Source organism: Somniosus microcephalus, chromosome 4 (assembly GCF_052327205.1).
Source record: "Somniosus microcephalus isolate GS21.2 chromosome 4, FLI_Smic_1.0, whole genome shotgun sequence".
Taxonomy (NCBI): Eukaryota; Metazoa; Chordata; class Chondrichthyes; order Squaliformes; family Somniosidae; genus Somniosus; species Somniosus microcephalus.
Genome location: NC_140990.1, coordinates 311,017,962 through 311,034,499, shown reverse-complemented (window position 1 = coordinate 311,034,499; position 16,538 = coordinate 311,017,962). Strand labels below are relative to the sequence as shown.

The 16,538-nt window shown below is 45.9% G+C and overlaps 1 protein-coding gene across 1 annotated transcript in view; it reads right to left on the bottom strand.

Annotated features, from left to right (window-relative positions):
* LOC147120593 (protein mono-ADP-ribosyltransferase PARP14-like) overlaps positions 1–16,538 on the bottom strand; it is a 73,226-nt gene that overhangs the window by 20,502 nt on the left and 36,186 nt on the right. Inside the window, exons 17-19 of the mRNA XM_085986723.1 lie at positions 12,986–13,152; positions 11,426–11,549; positions 2,732–2,794 (exon numbers count right to left, since the gene is read on the bottom strand). Of these exons, the coding sequence (XP_085842849.1) occupies positions 2,732–2,794; positions 11,426–11,549; positions 12,986–13,152 (354 nt within the window). The remainder of the gene's footprint in view (positions 1–2,731; positions 2,795–11,425; positions 11,550–12,985; positions 13,153–16,538) is intronic.

Here is a 16,538-nt window from a genome sequence, read left to right as displayed (position 1 = left end):
CATCACTACTCCTTCTTCTCACATCCCGCTTCCCCCTCCCCCCACAAGCGTTTTGCACTTTCCAGCTAATCATGCTGTATGCACGCATTTCTCCCTTCCTGCCCCCCTCCCCTCACCTTAACCCGACTCTTGTGCCTTTATGCTTTCAGATAATCAGCAAGCACCTGAGCAGCCTGTCCCTGAGGGCACGGTAGAGAGCGCGCGGGAGAAGAGGAGGAGGAAGAACACACCGCGTCACTGCATGTCTCACTCATAGACACCAGCTCAGATACTGGCACTACGTGTTCTTTAGAGGCGAGTATAGTAACAGGATCTGCACAGGGTGAGGCACCGGGGATGAGTGGGCTGCAGCAAGGCCAGGGGGAAAGGGTAGCTCGGGGGCCAGCTCCCCAGGAGGGTGAGTTCGCGCATGAGTTCTGCTGCACAGGACTCAGATGAGGATCTCGATGGGAGGCCTTTAGAGGAACGGTGATGGGCATGCACATGGAGATGATAGGTGCAATGTTAAGATTGCCCGAGAGCCTCTCGGCAATGGTAACGCGAGTGGAGGAGTCCAGGTCCAACATTGCACAAGGCTTTGCGTTCACCACGGCGCCATCATATCCAGCCTGTAAAGGATGGTCGACTCTCAGAGAGATTATGATGACCCAGACCTGATGCCGCATGTGATGAGCGATCTGGCAGCTTCCATTGCAGCACAGGCGGAAGCGACACAACATCTTAGTGCTGTAATGCAGTCTATGGTTGGTGGCATCCAATCTCAGACTGTTATCATGCAGTCTCAGCTTGATGCCATGCAAGCTCTGACTGCTGCCATCGTGGCTGGATTTACCACTGTCGACCGGGGCTTTCACGGTGTCGCAGCAGGCCAGCAATCTGTGCTCCAACAGATTGGTAGTGATGCTGAGGTGCTGCCCCAGGGGAGTGGCAGTGGGTCAATGGAGCAGGAACCTGCTGTCCTCTCTCAGGATGACAGCATTCCTGCTCCCACCACTGCCACTCAGCCATTGCCCTTGTTGCTGCCTGTCATCCAGCCAGCCCAGACTGCTGCCACCCATGCTGAAGTGGTGCAGTCTGCAGCCGGACCTTCCAGGCCCAGAGCTGGTCCAGGATGTCCTGCAAGGCCATCTGTAGTCTCCCGCACGGACACTCAGCAGCCTTCCACCAGCCGTGCTGCAGCCATTGCGCCAACACTTCGTAGGCGCACTAGAGCAGGAAAAGGCACAGTAACGACAGGCACGAAGGCATTGCACAAGGGTGAATAGTTAATATTTTTGGAGTAAATATGTGTTCACTGATTGTTGATAAAATTATTGCTTCACTTACCATTCTTTTGTGGTGTCTCTCATTTCAGCTTTGCGCTGAGATATGGCCTGCGAGGGGAATAGAATGATACGGATGTGGTGAACAAAGGGAATCTGGGGTTTGTCACCCTGGTGTGAAGCTGGAGGTCTGTTTGGAGGAGGTGGCAGAGTTCTGTGACCATCTCCTTGGTGAAGCGGAGCCATCTAATACACTGCTCCTCGCTTCATTGATGGTAGGAATACCCTCGGAGGGTAAGGCCTCCTGGTAAGAGCCCTGATGTCCCTCCTCATCTCTGTGTGCACATGTTCCCATATTTCTCGCTGCCTACGCTCCCTCAGCCATAGATCCTGGAGGGCAAGGTGGCGCCAGTACAGCCCCCATTAATGTTACCAAGTGTAGCAGTTTGAATCTTTGAACAATAAATGTAGCTACTTTTTAGTTGCCACAAGACTCCTGATACAAAAGAACCTTGAAATTACTGAATGAAACTGTTGCAGTGGGTAAAACTAACAAAAAACCACTGAAACTGCACTAACCTGACAGCTGTGAGTGATTACTGACGATCCATTTAAATAACGTCCCTGGAGCTGGCTTCCTGGTGTTGCATGCCAACTCTCCCTGTTGGTGTTTACTCCAGGCGGTGAGGTAAGTGGCGAGAATCAATTTTGCAAATCGGGCAGTCAGTGAGCGTTGCACAGTCACTGATGTCATGTTCTACATGGCGTTGATGTTCCTGGCGATACCTTTTACCAGCGGCGCTACAGGTGGGCCGGATTTGGAGTATGGTGCTGGATTTGCCTCGCCCCGGCGATACTGGTCTAGCGCCCCGTTAGCACCATCTACTGGCACTAACGGGAGGCACTAAGTGGATGAATTTTTCCCCCTAAATCTCTTTCACCTTCTTGCTTAGTTATTTCACCACCATTCACGGAGTACATGTGTTGTCCATTTTTCCTTCCTATGTGCAGTAATTTGCACTTATCTACATTAAATTTAATCTGCCATTGTTCGGTCCACATACAAATTTCAAACTGTAAATGCTCCATTAAGCAAACAGAAAATGATACCTAAACCTCTGTTTCAGTTACTGCTCCTGCTTCAGAATGCTTTTAGTAAAAATTGTTAAGTTTATAGATTTTCATTTCAATTACATGTTTTAAGTACTAGCCTATATTATATCCAGACCTTTAATTTAATTAGGTCTTCTATGTTTAAAGGAGATTTTATAATATTGATTGTAGCTCATCTAAAATTAATTTTTAAATGTCCTCCTGTACCTTCTGGACTTTGAGGCTGGTCCTAGCTTTAACTTTGAGCCCATTATCTGCTAATAGGTGGCTGCCAAAATACTATTCTTACTATAAAATGTTTCATTCTGAGCTTGCCTTTACCCACATGAAGAGGCAGAAGCCATACAATTACTCACCCAGTCGATCACATTCATCCACTAATGATTGGCCGCCTGCTTTCAAAATAGCACCAGAAACGCCTGCAAGGTAGAGAAGTTAGTTATTGGCGCAATTTAAATTTCTGAAAGAACTCAACTTTTGTACTTTTGATCTGTATCTTTCAGTAGAGCTTGGAGACAGAGCTTGGAGACAGAGCTCGGTGAACACAATCAGAGTGAATCGCAAGCATTTGGTGAGCGCAGGAATCGGGGGAGAGGAGGGAGGTGGTTGAGATGTCTGACTGAAAAGGAGGAGTGGAGCCACAGAACCCAAGGACTCTTAAGCTAATAAGACTGACAGCAGACCTGCAGGAGAGTGAGAGGAGTGGCCGGAGATAAAGGTAGGCCCGAGAGCCCGGAGCGAGCGCGAGCATTAGGGAGTGAGGTTAAGAAAAACCTAAAGTGACGTCAGCACAAGGGAAGGAGCTGATTGATGAGTAGCTGATGATTGAATTTTTTTTTAAGTCGTGAGTTTATTTCTGCTAAGTTAGTCAATAGTCTATTAAATAGAGGCATGGCAGGGCACCTCAGTCCCGTGGAATGCACATCTTATGCCATGTGGGAACTCCAGGATGCTTCCTGTGTCCTGGACAACCACCTGTGCAGGAAGTGTCATCAGCTGGAGGAGCTCAAGCTCTGGGTTTCGTAGCTTCAGCAGCAGTTGGTATCATTGCGGTGCATCTGTGAGGCTGAGAGCTACGTGGATAGCACGTTTCAGGAGGTGGTTACCCCGCAGTGTAAGAGTGTACAGGCAGAGAGGGAATGGTGACCACCAGACAGACAAGGAGGACAAGGCAGGTAGTGCAGGCGTCCCCTGAGTGCATCTAACTCTCTAACCGGTATTCTGATGGTAACGGCGATGGTGCCTCTGGGGAGTACAGCCAGAGCCAAGTCCCCGACACCACGGGTGGCTCAGCTGTACAGCGGGGGCGGAGGAAGATCGGGTAAGCAATAGTGATATGGGATTCGATAGTTAGGGAAACAGACAGGCATTTCTGTGGCCGAAGATGTGATTCCAGGATGGTATGTTGCCTCCCTGGTGCCATGGTCAAGGATGTCACTGAGCAGCTGCAGGACATTCTGAGGGGGGAGGGAGAACATCCAGCGGTCATGGTCCATATTGTTATCAACAACACAGGTAGAAAGAGGGTGAGGTCCTGCAGGCAGATTTCAGGGAGCTAGGAAAGAGATTAAAAAGCAGGAACTCAAAGGTAGTAATCTCCAGATTACTCCCGATGCCATGAGCTGGTGAGTATAGAAATAGGAGGATAGAGCAGATGAATGCCTAGCTGGACAGATGGTGCAGGTGGGAGGGCTTTAGATTCCTGGGACATTGGGACGAGTTCTGGGAGAGGTGGGACCTGTACAGGCCATAGTGGTTGCACCTCAACAGAGCCGGGACCAATGTCCTCGCTGCGGGGGGCGATACTGGATGGGATAAAAATTGATAAAGAGGAGGTAGTAGAAAGGATGGCTGTACTTAAAGTAGATACGTCATCAGGACCGGATGGGATGCATCCTAGGATGCTGAGGGAAGTAAAAGTGGAAATTGCGGAGGTACTGGCCATAATCTTTCAATCCTCCTTAGATACGGGGGTGGTGCCAGAGGACTGGAGAATTGCAAATGTTAGACCCTTGTTCAAAAAAGGGTGTAAAGATAAACCCAGCAACTACAGGCCAGTGAGTTTAACCTCAGTACTGGGGAAGCTTTTAGAAATGATAATCCGGGACAAAATTAACAACTTGGACAGGTTTGGATTAATTTAAGAAAGCCATCACGGATTTTTTAAAGGCAAATCATGTTTAACTAACTTGATTGAGTTTTTTGATGAGGTAACAGAGAGGGTTGACGCAGTGTACATGGACTTCCAAAAGGCGTTCGACAAAGTGCCACATAATAGGCTTGCCAGCAAAGTTGAAGCCCATGGAATAAAAGGGATAGTGGCAGCATGGACACGAAATTGGCTAAGTGACATGAAACAGAGAGTAGTGGTGAACGGTTGTTTTTCGGACTGGAGGAAGGTATACAGTGGTGTTCCCCGGGGGTTGATACTAGGACCACTGCTTTTCTTGATATATATTAATGACTTGGACTTGGGTGTACAGGGCAACATTTCAAAATTTGCAGCTGACACAAATCTTAGAAGTATAGTGAACAGTGAGGAGGATAGTGATAGACTTCAAGAGGACATAGACAGGCTGGTGGAATGGCGGACACGTAGTCGATAAAATTTAACATAGAAAAGTGCAAAGTGATACATTTTGGTAGGAAGAACGAGGAGAGGCAATATAAACTAAAGGGTACAATTCTAAAGGGGCTGCATGAATAGAGAGACCTGGGGGTATATGTACACAAATTGTTGAAGGTGGCAGGGCAGGTTGAGAAAGCGGTTAAAAAACTTCCGGGATCCTGGGCTTCAAAGAGGCATAGGGGGAAAATTTGGTTGATTAGCGCCTCCCGTTAGCGCTCTAAGAGGGCGCTAACGGGGTGCAAAGCATCTAGCGCCCGGGCGCAGCGATGTTTGCGCCGCTCGAGAAAGTGACCAGACATTTTGCCGGGGCGCTAAACACTACTGCCACGATCTCCTGCGCCCACAGATCATGACGTCAGTCGAGCGTGCAACGCCCCGGTAGCGCCCCGGACTGGATATTGAGTGGTGCCCCCTGCCTTTCCGCCTGCCACTAGCAACGACAGGTAGAGGGGAATGTTTTGTAGTCAGGGAGGGACTGGAGGAGCGTTATTTAAAGGCGTCCACTTTCTGCCTTTTTTTGTTGGCGACATTTTTGCACCACGCATTCTGAGAGAGAGAGAGACTTCTGGCGAGATTCAATGCTGTGTGAAGGAGTTTTGGGTACTGAGCAGCACTTTGCAGGTTCATTTTGATTTGACCTTCCTTGTATTGATTTAGAAGAGACTATGGGGGCTGCATTCTGAGCTCTTTCCCTGGGTCTCTCCATTGTTCTTTCCAGCAGAATTGATTTACAGGTCTCTACAGGCCGAGATTCAAGGCTGCAATGAACAGGGTGTGGATGGAGAGCAAGATCGACCCTCCCCTCCGCCAGTGTGTCTGTGTTCCATTGCTAACTGACATCACATGAGCTTCGCCAACGCTCTGAGGTAACCTTGCTCCTCGGCGTTAGCACCTTAAGAGAGGTGTGTAGCGCCTGATTTAGCGCTGAAATCACTTCCAGGGGCGATAGAAGCCAAGTTTGCAGTCGGATGCGATAATTAGCGCCAGGCGCTAAATTTTGCACCCGGCCGATAATTGCGCCCCAAACGGGACGATACCGAATTTCTCCCACATAGAGTACAAAAGCAAAGAAGCTATGATGAACCTTTATAAAACACTGGTTCAGCCTCAACTGGAGTATTGTGTCCAATTCTGGGCACCACACTTTAGGAAGGATGTGAAGGCATTAGAGAGGGTGCAGAAAAGATTTACAGGAATGGATCCAGGAATGATGGACTTCAGTTACGTGGATAGACTGGAGAAGCTGGGGTTGTTCTCCTTAGAGCAGAGAAGGTTGAGAGGAGATTTGATACAGGTGTTCAAAATCATGAGGGGTCTGGACAGATGTAGATAGAGAGAAACTATTCTCATTGGCAGAAGGGTCGAGGACCAGAGGACACAGATTTAAGGTGATCGGCAAGAGAACCAAAGGCGACACGAGGAAAAACTTTTTTACGCAGCGACTGGTTAGGATCTGGAATGCACTGCTTGAGAGGGCAGATTCAATCGTGGCTTTCAAAAGGGAATTGGATAAGTACCAGAAGGAAAAAAAATTGCATGGCTATGGGGAAAGGGCTGGGGAGTGGAACTAGCTGAAGTGCTCTTGCAGCGAGCTGGCACGGGCTCGACTGGTCGAATGGCCTCCTTCTGTGCTGTACCCATTCTATGATTCTATGACCTGCAACATAACTCAACACTGCCATATCATTTTACCATGTGTTTCATGCTGTGGTGATATGACCATTTTTTCTGATGGTATATCAATCTCCAATGAGGGCATGCATCCTCTTTCTTTTCTCCACTCTCTCTCTAGAAGGAACCCCTTTCTCTTGGCCAGATTTTCTGCAGGCAAGAAGCCAAGGCAGATAGCTTGCTTCCAGGACACTGCTTTAGCTGGTTTTAGCCTTGGGTTATGGAGGGAGATAAATTGGTCAACGTTCCCACTCCCAATCACTATCTTGCAACACCTGCTGGAAGTGTGCATGTGTGAGCACAAGATTGGGTTTAGCTGTGAAGCCCTCATGGTATAATAGCTTGCCAACACTCACTGTCAAGGCTCACCACTTGGCCATCTTCGCAATCAATTCTGTTCATAGTTCAACACAAGTGAAGTGGCACCTCTTTCTCAAAACACATTTTCAGCTTTTGTCATGGTGGCTAACTGTAAGAGGGAATATTGCATTGACACCTCAACTCTAATGGGCCTCTATAAAAACAAATTCTTTCAGATATTTTAGGTAATCATTTGTCAGATTGGTTCAGTTGGTAGCAATCTTGCCTGACTCAGAGGGCTCGATATTAACTCCCTGCGATTGGTGGGAGAGGATCTTTGGGTAGGAGGGAAAAAATTTAAAATTGTGAAACGCGACCCCCATCCCGTCGCGTAGGCGCCTGCCACCATTTTTACAGCAGCAGAGTGCGTGACGTGACACATAATATTTAAATCAGGATCCCACAGTACAGTTGGGAGCCTGATTTAAATGTAACGGTTGCCAGCCAGGTTTCCCAGGGTTCGGGAAATCTGGCAGCTAAATAGCGATGGAGGCTGCCAGCTGCAGAAGGTAAGTGCTTTTTAGACAGTTGCTTGTGGGCCAGTAGGACCAGGAGTGCTCCCCTTGGCCCATCATGTAACCTTCTGCCAATCGCGACTTCTCCTTGCTGCCCATAACCTAACTCACAGCAAGTCCTGTTCGCCCATCACACTTATGCTCGCAGATCTACATTGTCTCCCAGTCCGGCAGTGCCTCAATTTTAAAATTCTCATTCTTGTTTTCAAAACCCACCATGGCCTTGCCCCTCCCTATCTCTGCAACTTCCTCCTGCCCTACAACCCTCTCAGATCTCTGCGCTCCTCCAACTCCAATACCCGATTTTAATCGCTCCACCATTGGCGGCTGTGCCTTCGGTTGCCTAGGCCTTAAGCTCTGTAATTCCCTCCCTAAACGTCTGGAACTCTCTTTCCTCCTTTAAGACACTCCTTAAAACCTACCTCTTTGAATAAGCTTCTGATCATTTGTCGTGATAGCTCCTTATGTGGTTTGGTGTCCGAACAAGTGGTAAGGGATAGTAAGTCAGGGGGTTGGATACTGTTCTCTGAATAAGGGATCGGCCATTTAGGACTGAGATGAGGAGAAATTTCTTCACTCAGAGGGTGGTGAATCTTTGGAATTCTCTACCTCAGAGGGCTGTGGAGGCTCAGTTGTTGAGTATATTCAAGACAGAGATCGATAGATTTTTGGATATTAATGGAATCAAGAGACATGGGGGTAGTGCAGGAAAGTGGAGTTGAGGTAGAAGATCGGTCATGGTCTTATTGAATGGTGGAGCAGGCTCAATGGGCCGAAAGGCCTACTCCTGCTCCTATTTCTTACGTTCTTAACAAGCTCTATCAGGGGAAATTCATTTCAGAGGCCGGGATGGAGCCAGCAGCAGGTTTGGGACCCGCCACCGACATTGCCTTCCACGGACCCGCCGAGGTTCATAAAATCCAGCCCATAGAGTTTAATAACGGTAATAGGGCATTAGTGACATCAGGGAAAAATAGTAAAAAGTTCAAATTAAAGGTGGTATATCTGAATGCACGAAGCATTCGTAACAAGATAGATGAATTAATGGCACAAATATAGATAAATGGGTTTGATCTAGTAGCCATTATTGAGACGTGGTTGCAGGTTGACCGAGGTTGGGAACTAAATATTCCAGGTTACTTGACTTTTAGAAAAGTTAGGCAAAATGAAAAAGGAGGTGGGGTAGCACTGATAACAAAGGATGAGATAAACGCAGTAGTGAGAAAGGATCTTATCCCAGAATATCAGGATGTAGAATAGGATTGGGTGGAGCTAAGAAATAACAAAGGGCCGAAAACACTGGTGGGAGTAGTTTATAGGACCCCTAACAGTAATCATACTGCTGGACAGAGTATAAATCAGGAAATCAGAGGAGTATATAACAAGGGTAAAATAATACTAATGGGGGAACTTTAATCTTCATATAGACTGGGCAATCCAAATTGGCAAACATAGGTTGGCGGACGAGGTCATGGAATGCATTTGACAATACGTCAAGGAGCTAACAAGGCAACAGACTATTCCAGTATTGTGTAATGAGAAAGGGTTAATTAGTAATCTTGTAATAAAGGATCCTCTGGGGAAGAGTGATCGTAATATGATAGAATTTCACATTTAGTTTGAAAGTAAAATACTTCAGTCCAAAATCAGAGTTTTAAACTTCAATAAAGCCAATTGCATAGATATGAGGGGCGAGTTTGAGCGTGATGTGGTTAAGTCCAAAACTAAGGTCCTAAATTTAAACAACAACAAATTGTATTTATATAGCGCCTTTAACGTAGTAAAACGTCCCAAGGCACTGCACAGGAGTATTTTAAGACAAAAAATTTGACACCGATCCACATAAGGATAAATTACGGCAGGTGACCAAAAGGCTGGTCAAAGTGGTAGGTTTTAAGGAGCATCTTAAAGGGAATAGAGGTAGCGAGACGGACAGGCTTAGGCAGGGAATTCCAGAGCTTAAGGCCTAGGCAACAGAACGCACGGCCATCAAAGGTTTAGCGATTATAATCAGGGAGCCAATGTAGGTCAGCGAGCACAGGGGTGATGGGCGAACGGGACTTGGTGCGAGTTAGGAACAAAGCCAATTACGGAGTTAAGAGGGGCAAGTTGGCTGAGATACATTGGGAAAGTAGATTAAAAGATATGACGGTAAATAAGCAATTGCAAACATTTAAAAAAGTAATTCGTAACTCTCAACGAATATACATTCCCTTGAGGAACAAAAACTCCACTGGAAAACTGGTGCAACCATGACTAATTGGAAAAGTTAAGGATAATTGAAAAGTTAAGGATAGTATTAGAATAAAAGAAGAGGATTACAATGTTGCCAAAAAGAATAGTAAGCCTGAGGATTGGGAAGGTTTTAAAAATCAGCAAAGGATGACCAAGAAATTGATCAAGAGGAAGAAAATAGAATATGAGAGTAAACTAGCAAGAAATATAAAAACAGATTGTAAGAGCTTTTACAAGTATGTAAAAAGGAAGAGATTAGCGAAAGTAAATATGGGTCCCTTAGAGGCAGAGACAAGCAAAATTATAATGGGAAATAATAGAAGACAAAAAGAGCATACCGGAAATTGTGGGGAATCAAGGGTCTAATGAGAGTGAGAAACTTAAGTAATTAATATTAGTAAAGAAAATGTACTGGAGAAATTAATCAGACTAAAAGCAATCCCCTGGACCTGATGGCCTACAACCTACCATTCTGAAAGTGGTGACTTCAGAGATCTTGGATGCATTGGTTTTAATCTACCAGAATTCCCTAGATTCTAGAATGGTCCCCATGTATTGGAAGGTAGCAAATGTAACCCCGCTGTTCAAGAAAGGAGGGAGGGAGAAAACATGGAACTATAGGCCAGTTAGCCTGACATCAGTAGGAGGGAAAATGCTAGAATCTATTATTAAGGATGTGGTAACAGGGTGACAGTGATTGGGTAAGAAGGTGGCAGATGGAGTATAATGTGAGAAAGTGTGAAATTATCCACTTTGGTAGGAAGGCTGGAAAAGCAGAATATTTTTTAAAAGGTGAGAGACTACTAAATGTTGGTATTCAGAGGGATTTAGGGATCCTTGTACATGAATCACAGAAAGTTAACATGTAGGTACAGCAAGCAATTAGGAAGGCAAATTGTGTGTTAGCCTTTATTGCAAGGGGGTTGGAGTATAAGAGTAAGGAAGTCTTGCTGCAATTTTATAGGGCTTTGGTGAGACTATGCTAGAGTACTGTGCACAGTTTTGGCCTCCTTACCTAAGGAAGGATATACTTGCCTTAGAGGTGGCACAACAAAGGTTCGCTAGATTGATTCCTGGGATGAGCGGGCTGTCCTATGAGGAGAGATTGAGTAGAATGGGCCTATATTCTTCAAAGTTTAGAAGAAGAAGGTGATATTATTAAAATGTATAATATTCTTAGAGGGCTTGACAGGGTAACTGTGGAGAGGGCATTTCCCCTGGCTGGAGAGTCTAGAATTAGAGGGCATAGTCTCAGGATAAGGGGTAGGCCATTTAGGACCAGGATGAGGAGACATTTCTTCATTCAGAGGGTAGTGAATCTTTGGAATTATCTACCCCAGAGGGCTGTGGATGCTCAATGAGTACATTCAAGACTGAGAGTGATAGACTTTTGGCCACTAACGGAATCAAGGGATATGGGGATCGGGCGGGAAAGTGGTGTTGATGTCGAAGTTCAGCCATGATCTTACTGAATGTTGGAACAGATTGAGGGGCCGAATGGCCAAATCCTGATCCTATTTATTATGTTCTTATTATGCTGCTGTGAAGCACCTTTGGATGTTTTCTACGATAAAGGCGCGATAAAAATGCAAGTTGTTCTTGTTTGAAAAAGGATGCGTGAACAAGACATTGTTACTCACCACTCTTTCGCATAAGGTCTCCAGTCGTGCTGTTTACAATCGCGTCAGTCTGTTCTGCTGTGATGTCACCTTGAACAGCCAGCACTTTTACTTTGCCGATGTTTATTTCTATTGTGTTCATTTTCTGAAGGAAAAAATTCTGAGTTTTAAAAATATTACAATAATTTCCGTTCTTTCCACGTGTGCTTCTTTCTGAACAAGAGGGTAAGGGGGCGAAATTCGGCTCCCTTGTGCCTGCCGTTAGCTCCTCCGGGGGGCGCTAACGGGGCGCAAAGGGCTTCTCGAGAAATTTGGTGGGGTGCTACTGAGGCACTAGCCGATAGCGCCGCACCCCGCCGGTAACGCCCCAGGCCACTGCGCCGCCGGCGATGACATCATCGCCAAGCGACACGACCCCTTAGTGCCCCACGGCGGCAGAAATTCGGCTGTGCCCCGTGCGGCTGCTGCGGGCGATGTCTGCAATATTATCGGGACAATATTTAATTTATTTAAAGGGGACGTGCGGCTGTTACCCGCACCGCCATTTTATTCTTGCAGCCGACCTCCAGGTAGGCCCTTCGTGGCAGCCCTTGGCCTGGTCCATGGCCGCCATCGCGCAGCCCGGTACTGCATCTCGGTGCCGGGCTGCGGCCACGTGGTCTAGTGTGCGCCATCTGAGGTCCTGCAGAACTCACAGCATCCCTCCTCTTTAACGGAAGGTGAGGGGCCGTGAAACACGTCAGCGCTACAAGGAGCGGCCGTGTAGCGCTCTGGTGTTCGAACACTTTGCACCCCCGACACCGGCCCGAGAGGAAGTGGAGCGCCCGAGATAGCGCTCCATTTCCTCTCCGGGGCGGTAAGCCGAATTTAGCGGCCGGGGTGGTACTTCCGTGCCAGGCGCTAAATGACCGCCACTAATTCGGTTACCGCCCCCAAGCGGGGCGTAACTGAATTTCGCCCCCTTAGCATCCAATCTGTTCTTGGGCTTCCACTTATAGAAGCAACTCAATTTAACTCTCGGATAGCAAAGCGAACGACCGGCCCAACTGGAAGCGGTAGCAGGGAGGCTCGGTTGATTTTAATGGCCAGGCCTCATTAACTTGCTGACTTCCTGACCAATATGGTCGTTAAATTCAAGTGCCATGATGATGCCGCTGGGGACCATGGGGAATGATCCCTAGCACAAGGTATCTGCTCCGCAAGGGGAAACCTGGTCGGGGAGGGAGGGGGGCTGTGGGGAAGCCCGGGATAGGGAGGACCAAGGTTTTCCTTGGATGAACACTTCTGATCCTCCTGCCCTACAATCAAATTGAAGAAAAATGTAAAAACCTTCCCTTGCTGGGGCCTCTTCTGGCCCTGGCTCCTGTTCCCAGAAACTCTGGCTTGGCGAAGAAGCCATCACTGCTCCTCCACTCAAGCCTCAGGTTAAAATAGCAGATAGGGCCCGAATGACCCCACTGGGTTGGGGCGAGTATTCTTGCCAGATAGGGGCAGAAAAGGAATGTGTAAGCTCCCCACACTTCTGCCTGGTTTCATTATTAGGTTGTAAAATGCTGTCACTAATTTTAATCCTTTTCCTACCTTTTGTGATTTTTGTTGCAAGACATCAAAAAAAACATCATACACTTTAGGATCAAAGACAACAATGTAAATGAGTCTAATGGCTGATGGTTTGTTTTGTGACAAATGATTTTCGAATCCAGTCAACATGCTTTCAATAGTGGTCTGCGGCTTGACTCCTCCTATACCTGCAGAAAGGACAATGTCTTAGCAAAATGAAATTAAAATGGACTGAAACCAGAAGAGGATGAAACTCACTGTTAGACATGTCTTTGGTCAAATGATTGTGTTTTGTCATAGGTATTGCATTCAATGAGACACTAATTTGGAACCTTGTTTGCCTATTTATTATTGAGCACTGAGCAGGAAACACCAGGCACACAGTTCCTGATTTGAGCAGTGTTAACATTATGCATTTTGGTACATGGAACTCGGCTAATTCGGTTTCTGAAAAGGTGTTCGGGCTTAACTCATTCAATAGAGAGCAAAAAAGTGATTGGCATCATTGAAGAGTGAAAGAGAGAGAGAGAGATATGGATTTCACTTGGCAACAGTCATTACACTACTAGGTGAATTCTGTAGGCCGCCAACTAGTAAGAAGGATATAGGGGAGCAAATTTGCAGGGAAATTAGAGAGAGGTGCAAGAACTATAGATTAGTTATAATGGGGAACTTCAACTATCCTAATATAAACTGGGATAGTAAGAGAGTAAAGGGCAGAGAAGGGGAAGAATTTCTGAAGTGTGTTCAGGAGAACTTTCTTGATCAGTAAGTTTCCGGCCCAACGAGGAAGGAGGCATTGCTGGATCTGGTTCTGCGGAATAAGGTGGGTCAAGTTGAGCAAGTGTCAATAGGGGAACATTTAGGAACAGTGATCACAGTATCATAAGGCTTAGATTAGCTATGGAAAAGGACAAGGAGCACGCTAGAGTAAAAATACTTAATTGGAGGAAGGCCAATTTCAGTGGGTTGAGAATGGATCTGGCCCGGGTAAATTGGAATCAAAGATTGCCAGGCAAAATTGTAATCGAACAATGGGCTGCCTTTAAAGAGGAGATGGTTCGGGTACAGTGATGGCACATTCCCATGAGGGAGAAAGGTAGGGCAACCTTGTCAGGTTGAGAATAAAAGTGAGAACCAGACTGAATATATAAAGCTCAAAGGGGAAGTGAAAAACGAAATAAGAGGGGCAAAGAGAGGGTATGAGAATAGATTGGCAGCTAACATAAAAGGGAATCCAAAAGTCTTCTATAGGCATGTAAATGGGTAGTAAGAGGAGGGGTGGTGCCGATTAGGGGCCAAAATGAAGCCCTACGCATAGAGGCAAAGTACATTGCTGAGGTATTAAATGAATACTTTGCATCTGTCATTACCAAGGAAGAAGATGCTGCCAAAGTTATCGTGGAAGAGAAGGTAGTTGAGATACTGGATCGGATAAAAATAATAAAGAGGAGGTACTAGAAAGGCTGGCTGTACTTAAAGTAGATAAGTCACCAGGATCAGATGGGATGCATCCTAGGATGCTGAGGGAAGTAAAGGTGGAAATTACGGAGGTACTGGCCATAATATTCCAATCCTCCTTGGATACGGGGGGGGGGGGGTGGTGCCAGAGGACTGGAGAATTGCAAATGTTACACCCTTATTTAAAAGGGGCGTAAGGATAAACCCAGCAACTGCAGGCCAGTCAGTTTAACCTGAGTAGTGGGGAAGCTTTTAGAGATAATATTCAGGGACAAAATTAACAGTTACTTGGACAAGTGTGGATTAATTAAGGAAATCCAGCAAAGATTTGTTAAAGGCAAATCATGTTCAACTAACTTGATTGAGATTTTTGATGAGGTAACAGAGAGGGTTAATGATGGCAATGTGGTGTACATGGACATCCAAAAGGCATTTGATAAAGTGCCACATAATAGGCCTGCCAGCAAAGTTGAAGCCTGTGGAATAAAAGGGACAGTGGCAGCATGGATAAGAAATTGGCTAAGTGACAGGAAACAGAGAGTAGTGGTGAACGGTTGTATATCTAACTGGAGGAAAGTATACAGTGGTGTTCCCCAGGGGTCGGTACTAGGACCATTGCTTTTCTTGATATATATTAATGCCTTAGACTTGGGTGTACAGGGCAACATTTCAAAATTTGCAGCTGACACAAAACTTGGAAGTATAGTGAACAGTGAGGAGGATAGTGAGAGACTTCAAGAGGACATAGACAGGCTGGTGGAATGGCAGACGCATAGCAGATGAAATTTAATGCAGAAAAGTGCGACGTGATACATTTTGGTAGGAAGAACGAGGAGAGGCAATATAACTAAAGGGGGTGCATGAACAGAGAGACCTGGGGGTATATGTGCACAAATCGTTAAAGGTGGCAGGGCAGGTTGAGAAAGCGGTTAAAAAAGCATATGGGATCCTTAGCTTCATAAATAGAGGCACAGAGTATAAAAGTTATGATGAACCTTTATAAAACACTGGTTTGGCCTCAACTGGAGTATTGTGTCCAACTCTGGGCACCGCACTTTAGGAAGGATGTGAAGGCCTTAGAGAGGGTGCAGAAAAGATTTACAAGAATGGTTCCAGGGATGAGGGACTTCAGTTATGTGGATAGACTTGAGAAGCTGGGGTTGTTCTAGTTAGAGCAGAGAAGGCTGAGAGGAGATTTGATAGAGGTGTTCAAAATCATGAGATGTCTAGACGGAGTTGATAGAGAGAAACTGTTCCCATTGGCAGAAGGGTCGAGAACCAGAGGACACAGATTTAAGGTGATTGGCAGAAAAACCAAAGGCGACATGAGGAAAAACTTTTTTACGCAGCGAGTGGTTAGGATCTGGAATGCACTGCCTGAAAGGATGGTGGAGATTCAATCATGGCTTTCAAAAGGGAATTGGATAAGTTCCTGAAGCAAAAAAATTTGCAGGGCTACAGAAAAGGGCGGGGAAGTGAGATTACATGAAGTACTCTTGCAGAGAGCTGGCATGGGCTCAACAGGCCGAATGGCCTCCTTCAGTGCTGCAACCATTCTATGATTCTATGATTTTGTTCAAGTGACCAGTTTCAGGACCTGGGGACTGAAAGCAGGATTTCTGCCAGCAGGATGTTCAAAAGGGACATTGCAACCTACGCAACGTGATGTTGATGTACATTGCCAAAAGAATGTTGATGTACGAATGTTGTAGATAAATTTAAACTTGTGTGCATAAGAATCGGCTGAAGGGTGGTGCATTGACTGGAGACTAGATATAAGGCAAGGCCACTTCCAGTTTGATAAAGAGAATAATGTTTAAAAACAGAAGCTACTGTGTTAAGTTTGAGGATAGACCTACAAGAATGAATGCATGCCTCCGTTCAAAACTGCTGACAAAACTCCACTTGTAAATTGCATTATACTCTGAAGAAATTATAATGCACTTTTAGATTGTTTTTCATGTTAAAGTAGGAAAAATAAAGTAGGAAACCTTAAGACTAAATTCATTACAACTCAAGTGAACAACATAAGAATGTTTAAAACAACAATCCAGTGAGACAGTCTGTAGGAAAAAAAGTTCTAACATGGAAGCTAACGATTACGAGGAAGCCA